Raw genomic sequence first — 22297 nt, 5'->3', positions numbered from 1 at the left:
TCCGGGTGTGACGCATTGCGGTTATCGGTCCATCCAGACAGCCAGTGCCCAGCCACGAGTTCCGGACTTTGCGTTTGCCTTTGAGTATGTGAATGATGTCCTTTCTTATACGTACAGTCGCCGCCCGCTTTCTCGATAGCTGATGCCCTGCTTAGCATTGACGGCGTCCTCCTCCGTTCTGCCAAACCCATTCCCGGCGCCGCGGAGTCGTTGGCGCTTCTGAAAGAACAGGGCATTCCCTTTATCCTCCTCACCAATGGCGGCGGCAAACACGAGACCGAAAGAGTGGCGGAGATTAGTGACAAACTACAGGTCCCATTGGACCCCTCGGTGATCGTGCAGAGTCATTCCCCCTTTGCGGAGTTGGTGCGGGGGCCGGACGAGCAGAGCTCCTTGGAGAACAAATGCGTTCTGGTTGTGGGAGGGGATGGCGATCGTTGTCGCCAAGTTGCAGAGCAGTATGCACATTTTCCTCCCGGAATCCCTCTATTTGGGCCGGTCAGTCCTGACGCACGCACAGGTATGGGTTCAAGAATGTAGTGACTCCCGGAGATATCTTCATGGCAAACCCAACCATCTGGCCCTTTGCCAAGGTCTTCCAGGATTACTATAAGAAGTTCGCCCGACCGCTGCCAAAGCCTCATGATCCCAGCGACCCCACCAAGGGCCTCAAGGTGGACGCGATCTTTGTGTACAACGACCCTCGAGACTGGGCGTTGGATGCTCAGGTAGTTATAGACTTTCTACTGTCATCGCAGGGCATCCTGGGTACCATTTCGGAGAAGAACGGTCGAACCGACCTCCCCAATCGAGGATACTTGCAGGACGGTCAGCCGCCCCTGTATTTCTCAAACCCGGACCTGTGGTGGGCGGCTGCGTACCATCTTCCACGCCTCGGTCAGGGCGGATTCCGCGAGGCACTGGAAGGTGTATGGGCTGCTGTTACAGGAGGTCCCGGTAAAGGTGCTGAGTTGAAGAAGACGATCATCGGAAAGCCCTACCAGGGTACGTATGAGTTTGCAGAGAACCAGATGCTACGGAATCGGTCGCGTGCTTTTGGTCCGTCGGCAGATATTCCTCTTCGGAACGTCTACATGGTCGGTGACAACCCGGAGTCGGACATCCAGGGCGCGAACACGTACCGCAGTCCGCATGGCAGCAAGTGGCACTCGCTTCTTGTGCGGACCGGTGTGTATAGTGGAGGTCAGCCTACGTGGACACCCGAGACCATCGTGGACAACGTCCAGAAGGCGGTCGAGTATGGTCTGAAGACCTCGCAATGGAAGGTCTGAGCATAAAGGCTTGTACAGGCTCGACTACATTTCTTGAATAGATAGATTGATGTTAGGAGAAGATGCATCATAGACTAGCCAGCTGAGTTCTTCTTTCCGTTTGTTTGTTTATATATCGAAGATACCATCAATATAGTACTCACTGTCCATCTAGCCAAAAGCAAAAACGAGAATATATATGCAACTACAAATTCTTATACAGAGATGACATCACGGAACAGCACACCTACTCTGGAATCGGTATATCCGGTTTCACTTTGCGGACTTCTCTGCAGGAGTCCGTCCATACCCGCCTGGCAAATTCCTGGCCGTCCTTCCCACTCAACACACTCGCTGCACTAAAAAACCATCAGTTCATGTTTCTAATGAAGAACCGGCGCAGAGGAAAGCATACCTAGCCACCTCATTATTAGAGAGGTACTTTCCGTGAGTCTCCTCACCTGCCACTCGAGTAGCATAGATCAGCGCACGCGCCCCCTGTTCCACAGACCGGCCCATCGTCTTGTGCCATACGAATATAATCGCGCGGAGCCACAGCGGGAAGCCCTTCATCAGCGTGGTGGCCACGACTCCGGGACACGGTGCGTTCACAATGACTTCGTTCGCGGGCACAAGCGTGGCCAGATGCTGGACGAAGGCATGCATAACAAGCTTGCTGTTCATATACTGCTTGAACTTGACGTAGTTGGCCGGGTTGTCGAAGTGTTCTACGACGGAGACACCATCTGGCAGAGGATGATCTGCCAGGGAGTTGTTCGCGTGAGAGTAGGATCCGACCATGGTGCATCGCGAGGGCGTCTTTCGCATGGCCGTGGTGGCACGAAGAAGAGGCAGCAGCTCCAGGGCGATAAGGAATTGGGAATAGCAATTGACTGGATAATGGTCAGAAAGCGCCGTCCCGAAGGAGATAGGTAGGAGGCAAATCGGCCTACAGACCTTGCATGTGCCGTTCATGACCGCTTTTGCTGGTCTGATACTCGGGCATACAAGTTCCAGCGTTGCACAGGAGAACGTCCAGTTCAGCAACCTCCTGCTTGACCTTGTGCACAAAGTCAATGGCAGACTGGTAGTCGTCGAGATCTAGGATGAATGCATCGAGCGTTGCATCTGGGTTGGAACCGCGCACGTCCGGGTTGGCTCTTAGTGTTGATAGAGCATCTTGGGCTTTGGCCTCAGAGCGGACGGTGATAATTACTCGCTTTGCTTGGAGGGCGAGGCATTGACGGGCGGTTTCGAGGCCCAGGCCTGAGTTTCCGCCCGTGATCAGCACTGTCTGGCCCGCAAAGTTGACCCCTTCAGGAGGTGGAGGCAGAAAAGGTTGGCACATCATCGTATTGATGAGGATAAGGGATGGTAAGAAACAGGTTCAAGGAAGAGTTGGGTATATACGGGCGTTAATATAGTCCTGGTTTGACTAATTCAGCCAGTTTTCACGCTAATTAGGCTGTCGTCTCACGTCCATTTTGCATTCATCAACTGGGACACAACTGGAGACTAGACAATGTATATATATATATATCTTTGTGGTGGGTAAATGGTCAATGTTTAGAGGGCAAAAAACAGAATGGCAAAAAGGAAAGGGCCGAGTGGGGATCGAACCCACGACCTGGAGATGATTCAGTACACTGCAATCTCTCGATCTACCACTGATCTATCGACCCTTTGTTGAAGATTGGCGTTCTTAATTAAACTAGTGTGGGGGGGCTAGTTACCGAGAAAGTGGCGATTTATGGCCCTGGTATTGATACAGTTATATCAGAACTGACGTACCCGCTTCAGCAGTGTTCGTTTAACTGCTTTTTCCCTTGGCCCACCCACCAGTTTCAGGAGCAATGGGCTTCTCAATCAGAGAGAGCATATTGGCCATGTCAATAGGACGGCGGTCGCCTGCAGGTAGTTTGCATATGTATGTTATAGTCGTGGGAAAGAAAGGTCGCTGGTGTTTCTTCTTTTTTATAGACATGAAAAGGCTATATATACTTGGTCTTGATGAATGTGTGGAAGCGTGGTTTGCGCGCCTGTTGGAAATGTATGGGCAAAAAGGATGACAAGACAACATTGGCTGGCCTTTATTCATGGCAGATGAAAGGAGAAAAAAAAAAATGGTCCCGACGAGGGTCGAACTCGCGACCTTGGCGTTATTAGCACCACGCTCTAACCGACTGAGCTACAGGACCAGCTGCTCATAGGAGATTTCAACGTTTTGCAACATAATCCAAGCTTAACTCTTCACAATCAATGTTCGACAAGGCATCACCTCCATACGCTCGACCCGACCAGCTCAATCTTCTGGCCCTGATCACCATGCCCGCCAAGCGAAAAGTTTCCAGTCCTGGCGCTACAGCTTACCCCCATACCAAACGATACTGTACATATCACGAGGAAGGAGAGGAAGACGGCATGTCGCAGACTGTGACGCCGTATGAGCGGCCTCGCAACCATCCGGTGTACGGTCAAAAGAGCGCTTTCCCCGGACTCGACAGCGTGAATGATGATGAGCTATTCTATGGACCCGCAGAGGATGGGCTGGAGTATCTTCGCATGGTCAGGTAAGCCACAATTTTTCGCGTTCTAAACGTCTGGCGTGCTAAGTCTGGTTGTTCTCCCGTTCCAGCTCGCGACGACGAACGGACTCTTCGCCCTGTTCACTTCCTTTGGGGGACCTAGACTGACATTTCTTGAATTTGGAATTTAGATCGGAAGCAAACTCCTTACCTATTCTATTTACTGCACCGCAGCCGACAGCACCAGAGACCGAGACAGCCCGGCCGCCGGATGACAGCGCCGTTGGCGACCTCAACCCACGAGAAGAAAAAGGTGTACCTCCCGTGCGCGAGGGAGTGTATGTGGATGGAGTCTATGTCGCGCCACAAAATGCGACCATCTCGACCACGGACGTCCTCGAAGCCACATATTCCGACGCGCAAGCCAGCTACTACAATCTCCTCCACCATCGGTTTCTTCTTCTTCGATCGATTCTGAAATGTACCCCACCCCCCGAGGCGATCACCGCCCTGGATGATTTACACCCGATCAGTTTCCCGCGACACTCGAAAACAGCGCGCAAGGAATGGCGGCACCTGCTTCTCGCAGTGGATCCATCGACCGTTCAGCTGGCCTGCATGGACATGGATAGTGTTCTGGGCGTACTGGGGATCATGGCGCGACTCATATCCGAGAATGTCCGGAGCGGCAGCGCCGAACGGGTTCGACGGATGGGAGCCTGGGCCTGGGGTCTACTGGGCAAATGCCGGGATGTTGGACAGCTGGGGACAGAGGAGGTGGGGGAAATCCGGGATCTGGGAAAACGGGCCGCCAAGATTCTGTGCAAAATGAAGGAGGAGGAGCTCTCGAAGAACCAGGCTGCTGCTCAGGATGGTGAAACGTCGGACGATGAGTCGGACTTTGGCAATGGCCCCGTGGAGGGTGATGATGGAGTCCCCAAAAGGGATCTGGACATGCCAGATGCAGAGAACAACTCTGCCGAGGGAGACGAGCTAGAGCAGGCGAAAGCCAGACTACAAGCGAAGCTACAAGGAGGCGAAGATCAGGCTCCATTACCAGCTGACGAACCCCCAGTGGAGGCAGCAACAACAGAGTGTGAGCTTGTGGACGTGGCTACGCAGACCAAAGCCATGCTGGACATGATCATTACTGTGGTTGGACAGTATTACGGCCAGCGAGACCTACTCCAGGCTCGCGAGTTATGGGAAGTATCCCCCGAAGAGTGAACTGACAGACGATTCTGTGATATGAAATTGTAATTGTAGTCTAGATGTCGCGATGCCGAGTTGTCAGGCAAGAGTTCAAGATACCCAATGCGCATTGCGTTACAATCCACTATGTTATAGGCGGCATGTATCTTCAACATGAATTGTGTTCTATATACTCCGAATAAATTGTAGAAACGACGACGCGCAAACAATGCTGGCGGTTATTCCCAATCAGCAAGCCGACGATCGTTGCGTCATGTTAGGCGCGGAAGCACCTGACGTCCTTATCAGTCATCCGCCCATTGATTGATTCCTCTCTGTCGACTCTCCAACTCAACAACTCGTACTCCATCCATGGACCAAACAGCCTGACTCTCGGAGTCAAAAGAAATCCCCATTCCAAGCTTTTCACGCCCCACCCCGTGGAAAAGAACATCATGCTCCCAGCCTCGAAATTTCATCCCAACGACGAGCATCTCTCCGACCTCCCCCCCATACACCGTCTACCACATCACCCTCCGGCTCCCACTCCGCTCCTTCACCGTCGCAAAACGATACTCCGACTTTGCCGCCTTCCACGCAAACCTCGTCAAGCAAACGAACGCCGCCCCACCCGTCCCCCTACCCTCCAAGTCCTGGTTCTCCAACACCGTCTCCAACGCCTCGCTCCGCGAAGACCGCCGCCAGGGTCTCGAAGCATATCTCCGCGCGATCAACGAAGCGGACGACTCGCGCTGGCGCAACTGCCCCGCCTGGCGTGCCTTTCTCAACCTCCCCAGTGCCGCAACCGCCAGCTCCAACGGCAATGGATCCACGACCTCCGCCCGTCTCCACGCGGCCATCACCGAGCCCGGCAACCCAGCCGGCTCGCACGCCCCCATCACCGACCCTACGCTGTGGCTCGACTGCTACCGCGACATGAAATCGCACCTGCACGATGCGCGGCTCCATCTCACGCGCCGAGACCAGGAAACCACCCCGCAGAAGCAGCATGAAAGCTCCGCGAAGGCGAAAAGTAGTCTCGTGCGGGCGGGGAGCTTGATCACTGCTCTGGAGGAGGGCCTGAAGCATATTGGAGAGGCTAGCAGTGGTCGGACGCAAAGCCCCAGCGCCGCAGGACGGAATGGGGATGCGCGTCGTGGCGCTTGGGCTATGAATGGAGGGAGCTCGTTGGGCGAGGGCGAGTTGCGTCGGCGAAAGGATCTTGTGATCAATGCCCGGAAGGAGAGGGATGGACTGGAGGACTTGCTGAATGCCATGGCGGCGAAGAGCCAAGTGGATAAGGCGGTGGCTTCAATCCAGGATAAGGAAGCCCTGATCGGTGGTGCCGGTAGGAAACCTGCGCGGGGGAGGGTGCTCGGGAAGGAAACGGAGAGGACACGCGAGTTGGATAACCAGGGCGTACTGCAGCTGCAGCGGCAGACGATGGAGGAACAGGACCAGAGTGTGGGGGAGCTGATGAAGATTGTCAACCGGCAGAAGGAGCTGGGAATTGCGATTAATGCGGAATTGGAGATCCAGAACGAACTGCTGAAGCTGACCGATGAGGATGCGGACAGGTATGGATTCTTTCCAGTTGTTCACATGGACTTATACTAATGGTTCGGCAGACTACAGAAGAAAGTCGATATCGGCAAGAAAAGAATTGGGAAGATTTCCTGATCCTTTCCATTGTCTTGAACATAGGCTAATGTTGATACATTCTTGTTGCGCATTCATCCGAAGCGGTTTTGTTGGTTTTAGCGAGTACTTTTTCGTCCTTGCCATAGAGTTGCTCTTGATCAGCTTCATTCATGGAGACCATTTCATTCTATCTACCTAACTCCGGGCTACTTTGCCGACAAGAACTTGATAGATGAGTTAGTAAGTCTTGTCGGTCCATAGATTCGCTTAGATCCGCTTAATATGCGACTTACCTCATTGGCCTCCTTTTCTGTCACTCGTGACTGATCCGACTCGCGCTGGTTGATCAAGCCCAGTTTGCTCTTTCGTACAAGCCACCACAGCTCTCGTCGATCACCGCCGAGTTCCTCTTTGAGGATCTTGTCCTTCAGCTGTTTCAGGAAGTCGTTGTAGATACCTGGCTCTTCGAAAGATATCAACTCGTCTCTCGTTACCCCCAGCCCTTCAATGACTCTGTCATAGTTGGCATCGCCTAGACTGTTTTTGATCTGGTCCTCAATAATCGTGGTCATCTGCGTCACAGCATTCTTGATTGCATCAATGTTTTCGGCCTGAGACACGGCCTGCTTGAACTCGGGAATGGCATTGTTGGGGGTGATCTTCGTCCGCTTCTCTTGATGAAGTAGGGCATCCACATCGAGGCCGGACAGAGGCTTTTCGGCTTCACGGGTGCGCTTTCTCCCTTTGGTTTTGGGCGGCACTGTTCTTAATTAGCAAAGCTGGTGTAATTGAGGGCTGTCCACGGACCTTTCTTGACTTCGGCAACTTCCATGAGCTTTTCTAGGTATTTTTTGGATTTCTCCACCAGTTCGTCCGGTGGGTGCGAGAACTTTGTCAGTCTTTCTGAAGGAGGCGGGATAGGCTCGTTCGGGTGTATGGCTCTGGACCGGATGGCTGCATTAATTCGGTGCAACACTGGAGAGAAGGAATCCTCAATCGGCAGGCCTTCTATTGGGTCACTGTTTTCGTCAACTCCGGGACTCCTGAATACATCACAAATCAGCCTGACTACTCACCCGTCCTCATCTGTGTTGACAAGTTCCATGCTGTTCACGTATTTACTCATCGCATCGAGCAGGTCGTCACTCGGAAGGTTCCGGTGTTGGGTCACAACCTTTCCAGAGACAGTAATGACCTTATCAAGTGGAGGGAAGCGATACGTCCGTACGTCCTCGGCGAAAGGAAGCTGAACTTCGAGAAGACATTCATAATCTGGCTCTATAGACGGCGCAAGCAAGACAACTATCGGCGGCTTGTTTTCTTTCGTCACCAGCCGAGCTACCGCGTAGCATTCCAGTTCGAATAGGGCATGGATGAAAGATGATAAGGCAAGGGTTGCCTTATCGTTAGCACGCTGTCCAATGATTATATTGGTATTCGACATGTGCATGTATCGTTCATACTGCAAATGTTAGACAGACGAGTGCAACAGTTGGGTGCAAACATACCTGGTCATTCGCAATGAACCCGATCAGCTCTAGGCCCGCAAATGTTTCGAGTGTAGTGATGTTCTCATCAGTCGTGTCGATGTGAACTGCAGTGCGGCCGTATTCGTAGCCCTTTGCAAGATCATCACGCTCCACATCGATCTTCCCACCAGGAGCACTCTCGTCTGTGACTTGGTATGTTCTGAGATTTCGTACCGACGTCAGGGTATTGCCATCCCCGGGTTCGTTTTCTTGCGCGGCAGCAGATTCGGGCTGTCCGCCTGTTTCTTCGCCAGCTGCAAGATCCGAGCGCAGAACGTATGAGCTCGCCGAGGGAGGTTTTGCCACATAGGTCCGGTAGTATCTCTCAACCGGGATACGGACTGCAGTTTCGTACACCTCGGGATTCCCTAGTTGAAGGTGTCCCCTGAAACTAGCCATTGACTTGACGACTTTGACTCTGGGAATGTCTAATTCTGACACTGCCTGTTCGAGAGTGCCATAGGCCCCGTCACAGCTTTCGGCCAGATTTCGGAGGAGCTCCTCATTCTCTGCCTAAAATGTTTTGTCAGGAAGATGTTCGTTAAATACTTGTATAGTTTTATACCTTGCGGGCATCTTTGTTTTCTTCCTTGACACCGTATTCAGGGTCATCGAAATCGGCACCCCTAGAGAGAGTAAGTCCCTGTTGCCCAGGCTGTGGCGAATCTCCAGATCACTTACAAGATGACAAGTTCGATGTTATCCTCTTTGATCTTCTTGGTGATCTCGTCGGTGCCCTCATTGCTCATACGACCTTGACCGTTGGTGACCAAGACGATCTTGCGTTTGTACTTCAGTTTCTTGCAGTGTACGCTGATCATCTGAATAGCCAAAACAATCGCGGATATGGCTGAAGACGAATTAGTATATAGTTGTTGTGGACACGCTGGAGGTCAATCACCATCTCCCTTATCGGTCTGGCTGGGTTTGAGATCATCGTCTAACTTGCGGATGTCTGGCATGAGAAACCTTGACCGTCACTTAGGATAATGGAAATTATCAATTATCACTTGTAGAACATACTGTTTGATATTCGACAGAACCGAAATATTCGAGAAATGGGGATCATCTTCAAGTTCGTTGGAGGTTCCTACCTTCGGTTAGTGTGGAGTGGTATATCTGTTTAGGAGCAACCTCACCATCTGTCCGAAGTCCGATAACGCCCAGCATGGCCGTCTTCCGTCCTGTAGCGACCTATATCTTGGCTTAGTCGACCGTCCAAAAGGATATCAAAGTCCAGGTACCCACCGTTACCGTAATGCGGTCCCAGACATACTGCATGGCCCATTCCAGATCTGTGACTGAACGGCCATTGCGCTGAACCCCCATCGACCTTCCCACGTCGACGATATATACCGTTGCTTCCTTGTCGGCCATGGTGGAACTGGAGCAGAAGACAGCTCCGAGAGCCCTCTGTTGGATGTGCGCACTTTAATAGGCAGACACGGGGAGGCAACAGAGGATGGAGCGACACGGTCGTTCAGGCAGACGCGCGATATTTCCAATCTGGGACTAGGCGGTACGCGCAGGCACATGACATCATGGCGACTAAAGGTGCGTCTGTATAGCCGTATATAAGTGGCATTATATATGAGCCCGGATAGTTTGTGGCATTAGCGCTCTGTCATACAATTTCCACGTGAAAATAAGAGAATCGTACCACCTCCACAGTTCCACAGTTCCGCCAGGCCGTTCCTCCATCAAGTACATCACATCATCCGCAACCTTCTTCTAGACACTTTTCTCCTGACTACATAGTATACACCGTTAGTTAGAGATAAAACCTTCCTTCTCATCAACATGATTGACCCTCGTCCATTTCACATCGTGAGGTCTGTTTGCTCCACCCCAATTGAAATGATCTCGACAGACTGACGTTGACTAGTTATGGTACCCTCCTGGGTGTCCAACTCTACCAGGTAGACATCGACAATCACGAGCTTTCATGTTGTCACTTCTGACATTTACTTGTTAGTCATTCGTCTCTGGAATAGTGGCCTTCAGGTCCCTGCCGCGGCCACACTTCGCAGCCCTGCAACGGTCGACATTCCCCATCTACTTTTCTCTCCAGTCAGCTCTGCCAGTCCTAGTAGCCCTGACCGCCAGCAAGAACGCAAAGCCCATTGGGGTATCTGGGCTTCTGAATGCGGAGAACTGCTGCAAGACACTTCTTCCCTTGGCCGTGACCGCGGTTGCTGGGCTGATCAATATGTTTGTGCTGCGTCCGCTCACCGTCAATACCATGATAGAGAGAAACCACCAGGGTATGAACTGACTCCCCCTAATAGGATAATTGGATTACTCCTTCAAGTATCTTTACACGCATGTCGTGCTGATGTGACTTCTAGAAACCCGCGATGGCAAGAAGAGCTACGACCCTGCTCCCCACTCCAAGGAAATGCAAGCTCTGAACAAGAAGTTTGCTCGTATTCATGGAATATCTAGCCTGCTAAACTTGGTGTGTCTTGGTGCTACGATCTACTATGGCGTTGTCCTCAGCAAGAGACTGGCCTAATGACGGTAGATCCAACCAGGCTGGGACTAAACTCCAAGAACACATTTTGATAATATAAGCTCAAATCCATACTATATACATATGTTGAATAGAAGCTATTGTTCAACCCTCGCATATGTTAAGGGTCATGTTATCACGAATCGTGTTATTGCTGATAATACACCTACTGATACTCGAACCTTGCTTTCTATTTCTTGATAAGGGGAAACCGGTCCACCAATCAGGTCCTGTAGCTCAGTCGGTTAGAGCGTGGTGCTAATAACGCCAAGGTCGCGAGTTCGACCCTCGTCGGGACCATTTGCTCGAGTAGGAAAATAGTTGAGCGTTTTTTTTGCCCTTGTCGATTTGACATCGTCTTTGATTGACTAGATGTGCAAGATGGCAGTATAATCCGTCTAGTTGATGCACATTGTATCTTGAGCTAAGAGACCTGCTTAAACTATGCATTGGTCTTGACACTTAACTGGTTTCTTGGCTTCTGTCTTTTTCCCTGTAATACAGGGCCATTCACTGGATGTATAACTAAGTGTGATACAGGGCTGTGCTCTTTAATCTCCATCCTTGCTCATGCATCGCAGCCTACCTATACAAATACGATCAGCACAACCACCGTTGACGAGGATATGATGCTACGTAGAATGGAGTAAGAGGGTTGATCTAGCTGTGTGTATTTTCCTGTATACAACCAGCCTACCGTGTCTCTATGCACTGCGTTGACTTGAACTACTTGTCTAGTGCGACCTCCAGTTCAGGTGTAGAGGGACTGCGCGTCTCTTCTGTGTTGTATGTATATAGTCCTCTTATGCCTTTCGACGCATGGGAAGAATGTATCTCATTCTCGAAAGGTCCTACGCTCATTTATACAATTGGTCCTGGTCAGGTTTGTAGTCGGAGAAGTTTGACGGTATTGTCATCAGTTAGGTCTGACCTGGGCGTGTCCGGTGAAGAAATCAGGTAGCCCTGATAGCTTCCGAATATATAACGTTGGATATCGTTCCCCCTTGATCTGCGGAATGACGAATTGGAGTACTATTCTGACATATATAGCTAGCGCACAGAAACGGAAAGCAAAGATTACATAGATTGCATCTCAAAATACTAGGACGTTATTATCTCAATGAAAAAAAAAAAAAAAAAAAAAAAAAAAAAGCTCGATTGGTTCAATGGTACGTAGTGCTCCTCTGGGAGCCGGATCCCTTCTATAAATCTGGCACTACGTACTGCAATAATCCTCAGCCACCGTGACACGTAACGCATGTATCTCGTACCTCTCGTACTATCGGCACATTTATGGCAATCTCCATCTTTCCTTCGCTGGCGAGGGACCTCAACCCCAATTATTTTATACCAGGCAACAATGGTGTCTAGCCCCAGATCATCTCCTACATTAGGTTCACTACTTCCCTAGGTGCTAGAGAGATCTTTGATTACTACTAGAGATAAAACGGAGCCGGGGATGAGAAAGCGGCTTCCCAACCAAGGCCAGCCACCTGGCGCTGATATCCCAAAGTGACAAGTCGAACTATGAGTTTTCTACGCTGACAGTACCTCCCTCTGGTGTGGTGACTGGTACCTTCGTCTTCAATCCATGGCGGTTTCTCGTCATCTCGTCATGGATGCATGGCATTGGATCATCGCTTCAGGTGTTGTCTCCCAGAGACGATGACGCAGTTTCCGACCCCATGCTTCATTAATCCTGCTATTATCCTCGGGGGTGGGTTGATGGGCTCCAGATCGGACAGTGGTGATGTGGAGGAAGGGTCCAGTTAAGCAAAAAGGGGGTTGGCGCGTCAAGAGGGAAAGCCGAGGCAACCTTGACAGGCTCGTCGCATCCAACTCCCTGTTTCCATTTATCTTCGATGGGATGTCCATACAGTGGGCGTAGCCCCAAATCAGATAGAATAACAGCTACTGTCCAGATCTGTTCCGGCAATAGTGATATGATTTTATTCCATGAGATGTATGTAAGCACCGTCTCTTTCATTGATGGTTTAGACCATCCCCAGCATACCTTCTGCGGCTATTAGAAATGTGGAATACTGTTGCAAGTTCCAGAGTCCAGTACACACGGCATTCTTCCTCCCAAAATAAGGGCTTGGCTGCCTTTTTGGCTGCCGCAGGCCAAAGGTGTCTGTCATGGCGGAAATAACGTTCTCCCGTGCGACATAAAGATACGCACGTGCTAGACGCTGGCGTTCTGCTGCAATATGCAGGAGATGGCGGGTTTCCGCGGTAGGATTCCGGGGAAATAATGATAGCGCCAAGTCGGTCAACTTCATTACTGCGGGTTGTTCGTAGATATTTTTGAAGCTTCCACAATGGATAGCTTCTCGACGATAACTATGTTCCTGGGAAGTTATTGCATATCTGGCATTGCAGTGATTGGGTTTGATGTTATCACATCCAGTATGATGCGTGGTTATTCCTTAAAGACTCTGTTCACCCATTGGGAGGCTGAAAGTAAGCGTTTTCCACGCCAACAAAATTGACTGTGTAGGAGATGATATGATAAATAATCTCGGCAGGGAAGCGTTCGAAGAGGGTCCACGGTTGGTGGACAATAGATACCACTCCAGTAGGGGCGAAGGGGGTGGGAATTTAGAAGTAATAGTATAGATGTTATATACAGCCAAAGAGTGGTATCTACCTAGGTACCTAGTCGCCTTTATAGTGATGTTGGGTTAGCCACAGTCTTCTCTCTTGAATATTGTACTTCTTTTGTTGCGCTTTTGCAGTTGATGGGTTATTCTAGCTTAAGTGATATAACTATGTACGCTTTGTCTGTTAGAGGGCTGGGGGCAATGCTCCCTCCGCCTACTTGCTACAGTTATATCCCTCATGTGACTGGCCTGCTCAATGATTGAATGGCTGCGGACTATCTATGCGTGGGTATATAGCTAAATTACAGGATAATAATCATATACATTATCAGGAAAATAACGGGACATATAAAACATTATCTCCCTGTGCAAAATTTGTCATTTCCCAGGTAATGCGTTGAAATTCAGGCAAAACCACACTAATGAATGCATTGAAGTGTTAGTAGCTTGCCCCACGTGGATACACTATCTTATGTATCTAAAATTCTCGCCCTTGCATCACCAGCTAGGTCCTGTAGCTCAGTTGGTTAGAGCGTGGTGCTAATAACGCCAAGGTCGCGAGTTCGACCCTCGTCGGGACCATGGATTTTTTTTTTCCCCCTTTTCTTTTCTTTTCATTCTTCCATTCCAGAATGGAAGCCGTATGTTGGTCACCCTCCTGCCTACCCAGGCATCCAGAACAATAACCAGACGCTATGAGGATAAGAAGGGAACTGGTGGTGGAAGTGGAAACGAATTAGAAAATTTAAATCATGTGCCATATCATGACCTCGCAATCAGCAGTGTGGGACACCGTGGATAGTCATTGCAACGTTTAGCTAGACACGATATTTAAACACCCTCATCACCTTTGTTTAGAATTGGTCAAAGTAGACCTAGAAGCTGGAAAGCGTAGGAGCGTGTAAGAGAGTGATGGTGGTAGGTAACTTAGTAGGCCAGAAGAGAGAGGCAAGGTACGCAGAGGATAGTGGTCTGTGCATTTCAATAGAGGTGCAGGAAAGTTCATCCAAAAGAACCGGACTATGGTTACTCAAGGCAGGCATCCCATGAAGCATTGCTCTCAGTAAGATTTTATTAGTTAGTCAGCGCCTTTGTACATATAATCATACCAGGCGGTCCTTACTTTTTGCTTTCCCTAGCTATGTGCCAACAGCAGGACTAGGATACAACGCCCTGTGTCTGCCAATCTATTGTTTATATGGTAGTGTATGTACTGTATATAGGTATCCATAACCCTGAACCTTACCTAAGTTAATAAAGAAAGTTATGCTGTAATACGCCTGCATCTGATCAGAGTAACAAACACACCCCATGCAACCTTTCCCATGCTCAACATAACAGAATTGGTCCTGTTATAGGTGGTACACTTCCTCCTCCACCTGCATATGCGAAGTAATGTAACCAAACATCGGACGGTATAGACTGCCATCTTGATTTGAGGACAATGTGGTAACGCTCGCAAGTGAGAATTGTCTCCTGGTGCCACTAGAGCGCATCTTCACCAGCCAACCAGTTGATGTAGTGAAAGCGAACAGATCAGCGAACTGACCGTAGAGCTCTCTTATATGTGACAGAGCGGGGCAGCGAGCTGGAGAAGTTGCAGGCAGGCATCCAGGCGTGTATCAGCTACAAGCAGTTAATGTATGCCTGGAAGGAAGTACTGATGTCCGGTCTTTCCTGCACCGGTGCCAGAGTCCCATGAAAAAACCGACCACCTATTTCTTGCCTGTGGGACAAGGACTGAGTACATGGTCCTACTCCATCCAGAGAGTCGTCGCTGCGTAAGCATACAGAGAGGATGGATCACAAGAGGAGTAGATTGTGGTGAGTTAATAAACCCTAGAACGTAGGGGAAAAAAGTACTTGGCGGCAAGCATGCTATATTTTGTATGCATCTGTCACCTGAGGATAGGCGCAAGGCCACCAAAGGTGTAGACACACTAATGGGGGGTGGGGTGCTTATATTATGGATTCGTTCTATCTGGCTTCAATGTCTAATCATATTTTTGACGTAGCTAATACCTGATAGCAGGAATTAAAAAAGTGGTCCCGACGAGGGTCGAACTCGCGACCTTGGCGTTATTAGCACCACGCTCTAACCAACTGAGCTACAGGACCTGATTGGTGGATGACATTTCAAATGTTGACTATATTAATCTCTGATTATTCGCACATTGGCATGGTAGCCGTCTCTAGTACACTCATCTGCGAAAGCAGTATTCCCTAGGATTGATTCTTTTCTCTTCCAGACCCTACGCCAAGAAGGCGCTTAACCATTTTCGTCAACGCCTTTAAATATCTATTTAAGGCCGAGACAGTGAATCATTTTGCGTACCGATACAGCGCGAGGACCACGCTAGGCTGTTACTACTAAAGCGTGGGCGCGTAGGAGGCATATGAAAATCAGTCAATTAGTAGTGATGACTGAGGGCGCATTGTAATGATACTGCTGTGGTAGGAAGGTTGTTAGGTAGACAACAGGGAAAGGTTTAATTCGAGATGATGGCACCGTCACTATTCAAACAGGTGCCTCAGGGGAGAGAGAGAGGGAGAGAGAGGATGCTAAGTAATATATCCCAACTCCCTTAGAACGCTCAACTCCAACTGCTGATTGTCCTCCTTAGTGAATCTCCCAACCTCATCAACTTCAGCATTGCGAACCCATCCCAACGAGATCTCGTTACTCTGAACCAACTGCTCTCTCTCAATCCATTTGCGCTGGATCAATTTCCCAACATTTCTAGTTGACGCCCTTGCTCTTGCCTTGAGAACCATATCCAAAGCCCTTAGTAGTGATTCTTGACCACCTGGCAACGGTTTGGGCATAAAATGCGCCGTCTGGTCTTTGAATAGTCGGTACCAAGAAAATACAGATTGGCGTTCCCCAGGACAAGATCTTTGTAGAAAGACTCAAACACAAACGGGAAGAAACCTGCCAATTCCCAGTCGATGATCGCCACGACTTTGTAGTGAACTGCTGGGCTCTCCGCTCGAACGAGAATATTTCAAGGCTCAAGATCATTGTGGCAGAGGACAATGGCTTCCTGCAAAGCGAACATGTCTTTTTCCGACATGGATACGGAGGGTATGTCGTCAAATTTTGTCTCAAGTTTGAGTCCTCCATCATCTGTACTGGTGATAGTGACCTGCTCGAACCCATCCTGGGATGCGACGAGATCACGCACCAGGTCAGATACGTTAGAGAAAAGCCCCAACTCTGGCCCACCAAGTGGAACGGCCGCCTCCGTGATGGCATGACTTCCCGGTTTGACAAATTGACGCGCCTTTTCATCGAGGAGATTGACGCTGTGGAGTTTTTTGATGGCTAATGCAACCTGCTCTGCAACGTGCAACTGCTGATCGTCGGTCAAGTCCCCCCAGACACTCTCCAGCGTGACGGCATTCTTGATGTACGTAGCTACTGAGTAATCAAGCTTCTTGCCGTTTTCTGTTGATGCAGTTCCAATCTGGTGGACAGCAGGAACGTAATCTGGGATCACCAGCGTCGCCAATTTCTATATTACTGACACAATGGGAATATAACTGCCTGAAGCTTCGGGACGGACAATAACTTCCTCCTGGGAGTCCTGATAGGCAACAAAGGTGCAAGATTCGAAGGTGTGCGAAATAATGTTGGTTGAGACGGGTTTGGCATCAGGAAAAATCTCAGCGAGTAGATAATTATCCGGAACAGGATTGCGTTTCTCTTTGTCAGACATGGCTGTAGAATGATTGCGGTGGTGTAATATTGTCAAGGTAGGACAAGGTAGGATAGGCCAGGCCTGTCCCATTAGAACCGTCTCTTGGAGATTCAAAGTACAAATACCACTCGCTCGAAAGACTCGAATACCCCTTATTTCTGACACGTCACAAGGTGACTTAAAGGCGCTAAGTTGGGTCGCACAGGATTAACTTCCCTGAAAGGTTGGGGAGCACTGCGTTTCCGGACACGACGCTGGCCGTCAGAGAACAAAGCACTGTAGAAGTGTTCTCGAACTTTTTAAGGAACGATACATTTCTACTTCTAATATCTCAGAGGAGACTAGTATCCTCTCCCATGGAATAATGGCCTCCTCAGGGTGTCATCGAGATGGTACTTATATCCCCTGGAGCAATGGACCACGGGATTCGGAAAGAAATGGAGGGACAAGCATGTAATCCTAGTCTATTAGGAATGCTTGATGGTATGCAGATACGATGTCAACTATCCCAAGCGTCATATTGACCTCGTGCAAAGTGCCGAAGGACATAGTGACATACCTGCAACATGCCTGAACGTCTCAACCAGATTAGAACTATAGGACAGAGCCTTCACAACACCTTCCAGGCTCTGCATTGACGTTGCAATTGGAGGATCTGGCGCATGGATAGTGGAATGCTGTTTGCGGGGCGCTCTTTGAGCCATATATATATATCGTGAGCCAGCGATGTAAACAGCTGCTTTGATTTAACACCAAAAGCAAGAGCCAGTGCATTGATAGGGGACGCCTCGAGATGCGCATTAGGATCAACAGGACGATGGTCCTCTTTATACCCGCACCGGCCGAGCAATGACGCTGGATCACGGTAGATCTGAACCAGAGACGATATTGCTAGAGCAGCTCTTAGAGGGATCTGATAGTATACCTCAGACTTGTTGGGTGCTCTAATTGAGCATATGTTATTGTCACGGTAGTGTACGAATCGCGCAGAAGTTCGATGTTTGAAGCGTGCTTTTCGTACCTGTTGGATTTTCCATCCCCGGTTTTCCATCCCCGAAGTGTCAGGGTTATATCGGCTCTCTACCTGGACACTGCCAGGATCTGCATTAGACTTCCCGCCGCCACAACTTAATACAACCTGCAGCTGTACATCCAACCCAGACGTTGTACAGACATAAGGGCTTCTGCGTTGATATGCGGCGGAGATATTCGCGCTCCATTCGCTGGACCCTTCCCCTCAAATCAATCGCGCATTAATCCAGCTCTAGACCATCCAGTGGATCCAAGGCTATTGTTTTTTCAGGTGGGAATCAGATCTATAGACAGCGGTCCATGTGGACCCAGGAATTATTGCTTTCTAAGGATGGTTATTGTTCACATTCCAGCCTCATCCCAATTCCCGCACAAATACAAATGCCCATGAGAGGAATATTGGTATTCTGTTTGGCCGACCGACCTAGTACATACGACCATAGGGTGTGGAAAACAGGGCTTCCCGTCCGCTCAGCCGTACTTAAGCCACACGCCGGCAGGTTAGTAGTTGGGTGGGTGACCACCAGCGAATCCCCGCTGTTGTATGTTTTTACCTTTTTGTTGTTGATAAGTGTTTGGGAAAGTAGGAGGGGTAAAGAAACTGATCCGGTAAAACTGACTGGAAACAGACCTTTCACTATCCTATCCCTGCCTGAGTTGGGACTTTTCCATACATCAAAACGATTGTTTAATTCCGGACCCGCTCAGACCTGCAAAGTCCACAAACCCCCTTGACATGAGGTGGGAAAAGTGATAAGCCCGACTTTGGTCGGGCTGTGTTTGGAAGCGCCACCACTATAGCGCGCGTTGCACTGCCCCTTTAGGCTAGAATAGAATGCGGTAGGCTATCGACGATTACACTGCCCACCTCAGGCCGCCTGCTCTTTACTCCGTAAATGCCGGCATAGCTCACACGGTAACCTCCAAATCTTAGACCTTGATCTATCCGACAAAATTTCTTTCGAAGCCTTTGATCGTTGTTCTGCATGGGCGATCCAATTTCTGTGGCTGGGAGCGCAGTAGGCGTTATATCGCTTGGCCTCACAGTCTGTCAGGGTCTACTGGCTTACTATGGGCCCTTCAAAGCGTATGATGAACAGATTCACAACGTCTCAAACCGTATAACTAGTTTTGACAGCCTGTTGAAGGCGTTACAAGAGGTTCTCGCTAATGCGCAAGTATTTTGTTCGCCTCTGACGGCTCAATCAGCAACAGTCGCCCTCGATTCCATCTTAAATTGCCAAGATGGGCTATACAGGTTAAGCATGACGCTGGATAAGTGCAAAAGCACGAGCATGACCTTTTTGGGGTCTAAAATTCAGGTCAACAGGATACTGTATCCCTTCAAACGCAATACTCTGATGGCAATTCTGGAGCTGGTGAGCTGGCTGCAAGCTCATCTTAATACCTCACTGCAAATATTGAATATGTCAGTCTGGACTAGAGAAAAAAGTGAGCATATTTTGCTAATCGGAAATATCAAGGGCTATGTTGGCTCTCTCTCAGAAGCAAACAGACATCCTCCTCACATACTCGGCATCAGCCGCCCTCGATAGTAGTCAGATGTTGCTCGTGGCTCAAAGGTCTGATCAGCGCGGCATTAGTATTGAGTACAGACTAAAAGTGCTTGAAGATCATCTTAAACAGATGGTATAGTTATCCCCTCTGATCCAGTCTGGACAGGTTCCACTCTTGAGCTGCTAATCACAATTTTACGGAAACATAGCAAAATGACAACTGCCGTCACAAAGCTCTGCCAGCTCTCGCACCAGGTCTACTCCAATCGGCGTTGGTGCACCAACAAATCATGGATGAAGAACCACATACTCAGGGATTTGTTATAGTTTCCCAGCAGGATCGGCGCCGATCAAAATGCTCATGTGGCATGGCGAGCTCTGGGAGAGCGCGCAATACCGCTTCGGCTTGTATTAGTGAGTGTGAGCTGCACACAGAAGGAAAAGCCATCATGACTTTGCTACATCGCCGACTATTCTGCAGATGGGCTCTGAAGATCTCTCTTGAGGCTTCATTTTCAAGCACAACTGGAGCAGGAGGCTTCTCAATCAGCCCTAAACTTGAATTTCCGCGCCATTGTGCCAGTAAATTCCGAGATATTCAGCATACTCTCATGATGCAGAGAAAAGTTTCAAGTCGCAGGATGTCTCTACTGTTATGCAGAACGCTCAGAAGGCTGTATTTCAAGCCTTCCGTGAAGGAAAAGCATCTATGTCGGATGCTCTTCAAGAGGCGATACCATCCTACATGTGAGTATTGATTTGCCATAGATGCTCCAAATTTTTTACCGATTAAAATACTTGATGCTAGAACGTCTGAGGCTTTTAGTTGAATGTCCCTCATTAACCGCAACTACAGGTGGTCACTAGCTGGCAAAGTTACAGTTCTCACTGGGATACCCGTTCACGGCTTACCTGGCGTTCGTTTATCAAAAACCTCTTACAAGCGGGCCTTTCTCCGCAGCGTGTGAACGACTGGGGTGCAACTCCTGCCGACAGCATGATCGATGGCTTTGGTTATGAAGGCAGCGATCTGGAAAAGCAGCAGGTAACGATTGATATCTGTTCAGACCTGCTGAAAGCCGGGGGATATATGACCCGCGAAGCCCTTGACTGGAGGCATCGAGAGAATGTTATCAACCCTCGTTACTTTGTGTCGAGGGCAGATGGACGTAGGAATGATGACTTGTTCGAAGACTTTAGCTTCCGCCTTATTTGGAGAATTGCCCATGAGAAAGGGCTCCAGGGTATTTACATCTCAAAGAACAATCTGAAAGAATGTGAGAGGCTGATTTAAACCAAGACATCGAACTCCCAGAGGAGCTACAGCCACTCGTGTACAAATCCAGGAAACTTATGACAGCACAACTGAGAAGAGGGGTTGATTTTCATCGATGGATCGAAACGAACACTCGTTGGGGAGATGGTTTAGCCCTGATCCTTGAATCTGGCCATGCACCAACCGAAGGCGCCCTTATAGCGGCATGCGAAGCGAACTGTGAGGAGAGCGTCAAGATATTGGTGAATGACAAAAGGTGCTTTATTGGAGAAAAAGAGCTTGAAATAGCCAGCTTTCATCCTAATCCGGCTATTGTTGATCTAATTGTCAGCGAACTCATTCATCGCAGAAGGCGGCTACAGGCTCTTGCTGAGGCACACTTACCAAGAGAAGTCCAAGATCGGTTACGCATCGAACCTCAGAGCCTACTGAATGTCCATGCTTATGAAGTATATACTTTACTTGAAGCAAAGTCTGTGGATCTGGGAGGTCTCCTGGAGCGTCATAGATGGTCAGTCTTTGACTATGTTGGCATCAATCTTAATTTGGCCGACCGATTATGGAGCGCTGGCTTCCGAGGCGTGGATGAGATCGACGACGACAACAAGACGTGCCTAACAAAAATTTGGACAACCACTCCGCCCTGTGATTTGGAAGTATTCCTGCAAAAGTCTTGCTGGTTGATCAGTAAAGGCGCCGATGTCTATTACCAAAAGCATTCCGGATCGGCCTTGCATGACATAGGAAATAGCGTGGGAAGACTATTATACTGGATGAACGCAGAGGAAGGCTCTTCTTCGAAATTTCATTCGTTGAGTGAACCCCCAAAGGCCTTACTGAGAACAATCCTTTTCAACAATACTCAAGATGATTGCGACTGTGTCTGTTCTCAGAATGGATGCTCTCCACTGACGGCGCTTTTGAGAGGACTTTTGCATACACGTGCTGACCAGGAGACTGTAGCCAAGCTTATTTGTCTCTTCGCCGAGTTATTGAATGTTGTTCTCTTTCACTCAGAACCTGAGCATGAGCCTGATGAACACTCTAAGAGGCACTTGAGTGTTTGCGTACTTCGCTTCGTCACATTCGCAATCTTGGATATCACTCATACCTGCTCGCATGAGTGGAGAGAGATCGAGTCCGAAGAAATAGAAGAGATTCAAGATGAGGAGAAACTGTTGATATTAGATCTCGAGAGGCTATTGGCACATTTTCTCGAAGAATTGAATGTGCATGGCCTGCAGCTCTCGAGCTACATAACTGGACTGTGGCGGACGAACATGACTTCAATTCTATCAACGGCAAGGCCTCATACTGTGAAAGAAATTACTCAAATCCTTGAGTCGGGAGTTGTTTTTGATCGCCACGAAACCCCCGCCGCCGGGGGGGGGGGGGGAAGGCTGGAAGCTGTCTCCGTCCTAGCTGCGGCTCAAGGTCATTAGAATTGGAATAAGGGCGATGCTGGAAGAATATTAGAGCAGGTTTTCGTCGATTCAAGA

At 49.3% G+C, this 22297-nt stretch overlaps 7 protein-coding genes and 5 non-coding genes across 12 annotated transcripts; 6 read left to right on the top strand and 6 right to left on the bottom strand.

The window, feature by feature from the left end:
• Window positions 1-560: 560 nt before the first annotated feature.
• ATEG_06922 (putative HAD superfamily hydrolase) lies at window positions 561-1292 on the top strand (the record flags this gene model as incomplete). Its single annotated transcript, XM_001209608.1, has 2 exons — window positions 561-728; window positions 759-1292. 2 exons carry the CDS (start codon window positions 561-563, stop codon window positions 1290-1292), a joined length of 702 nt encoding a protein of 233 aa, XP_001209608.1.
• A 150-nt stretch (window positions 1293-1442) lies between these two features.
• Window positions 1443-2622, bottom strand: ATEG_06921 (uncharacterized protein; the record flags this gene model as incomplete). The annotated part of the gene is made up of 4 exons (XM_001209607.1): window positions 1443-1476; window positions 1523-1630; window positions 1687-2164; window positions 2229-2622. The coding sequence occupies 4 exons, from the start codon at window positions 2620-2622 to the stop codon at window positions 1443-1445; spliced, it is 1014 nt and encodes a 337-aa protein (XP_001209607.1).
• A 248-nt stretch (window positions 2623-2870) lies between these two features.
• On the bottom strand, window positions 2871-2953 carry ATEG_10509. Its single transcript has one exon. It is a non-coding gene; the product is annotated as a tRNA-Cys (tRNA).
• Window positions 2954-3395: 442 nt separating this feature from the next.
• Window positions 3396-3469, bottom strand: ATEG_10508. The gene has a single exon. It is a non-coding gene; the product is annotated as a tRNA-Ile (tRNA).
• Window positions 3470-3596: 127 nt separating this feature from the next.
• ATEG_06920 (uncharacterized protein) lies at window positions 3597-6604 on the top strand (the record flags this gene model as incomplete). The annotated part of the gene is made up of 3 exons (XM_001209606.1): window positions 3597-3841; window positions 3988-5005; window positions 5453-6604. The coding sequence occupies 3 exons, from the start codon at window positions 3597-3599 to the stop codon at window positions 6602-6604; spliced, it is 2415 nt and encodes an 804-aa protein (XP_001209606.1).
• A 230-nt stretch (window positions 6605-6834) lies between these two features.
• ATEG_06919 (ATP-dependent DNA helicase 2 subunit KU80) lies at window positions 6835-9534 on the bottom strand (the record flags this gene model as incomplete). Its single annotated transcript, XM_001209605.1, has 11 exons — window positions 6835-6852; window positions 6922-7388; window positions 7436-7671; window positions 7705-8042; window positions 8137-8670; window positions 8723-8783; window positions 8839-9007; window positions 9059-9126; window positions 9181-9247; window positions 9297-9351; window positions 9406-9534. 11 exons carry the CDS (start codon window positions 9532-9534, stop codon window positions 6835-6837), a joined length of 2142 nt encoding a protein of 713 aa, XP_001209605.1.
• A 423-nt stretch (window positions 9535-9957) lies between these two features.
• Window positions 9958-10672, top strand: ATEG_06918 (DUF4149 domain-containing protein; the record flags this gene model as incomplete). Its single annotated transcript, XM_001209604.1, has 4 exons — window positions 9958-9989; window positions 10043-10076; window positions 10229-10421; window positions 10506-10672. The coding sequence occupies 4 exons, from the start codon at window positions 9958-9960 to the stop codon at window positions 10670-10672; spliced, it is 426 nt and encodes a 141-aa protein (XP_001209604.1).
• A 223-nt stretch (window positions 10673-10895) lies between these two features.
• Window positions 10896-10969, top strand: ATEG_10523. Its single transcript has one exon. It is a non-coding gene; the product is annotated as a tRNA-Ile (tRNA).
• Window positions 10970-13780: 2811 nt separating this feature from the next.
• On the top strand, window positions 13781-13854 carry ATEG_10524. Its single transcript has one exon. It is a non-coding gene; the product is annotated as a tRNA-Ile (tRNA).
• Window positions 13855-15316: 1462 nt separating this feature from the next.
• Window positions 15317-15390, bottom strand: ATEG_10507. Its single transcript has one exon. It is a non-coding gene; the product is annotated as a tRNA-Ile (tRNA).
• An 887-nt stretch (window positions 15391-16277) lies between these two features.
• On the bottom strand, window positions 16278-16991 carry ATEG_06917 (uncharacterized protein; the record flags this gene model as incomplete). The annotated part of the gene is made up of 2 exons (XM_001209603.1): window positions 16278-16625; window positions 16797-16991. The coding sequence occupies 2 exons, from the start codon at window positions 16989-16991 to the stop codon at window positions 16278-16280; spliced, it is 543 nt and encodes a 180-aa protein (XP_001209603.1).
• Window positions 16992-20519: 3528 nt separating this feature from the next.
• Window positions 20520-22240, top strand: ATEG_06916 (uncharacterized protein; the record flags this gene model as incomplete). Its single annotated transcript, XM_001209602.1, has 2 exons — window positions 20520-20766; window positions 20823-22240. 2 exons carry the CDS (start codon window positions 20520-20522, stop codon window positions 22238-22240), a joined length of 1665 nt encoding a protein of 554 aa, XP_001209602.1.
• Window positions 22241-22297: the final 57 nt, after the last annotated feature.

Source organism: Aspergillus terreus, genomic scaffold (genome assembly GCF_000149615.1).
Source record: "Aspergillus terreus NIH2624 scaffold_10 genomic scaffold, whole genome shotgun sequence".
Lineage (NCBI taxonomy): Eukaryota > Fungi > Ascomycota > Eurotiomycetes > Eurotiales > Aspergillaceae > Aspergillus > Aspergillus terreus.
Note: the sequence above shows the minus strand (reverse complement) of the source record. Positions and strands in the feature narration are given on the sequence as shown.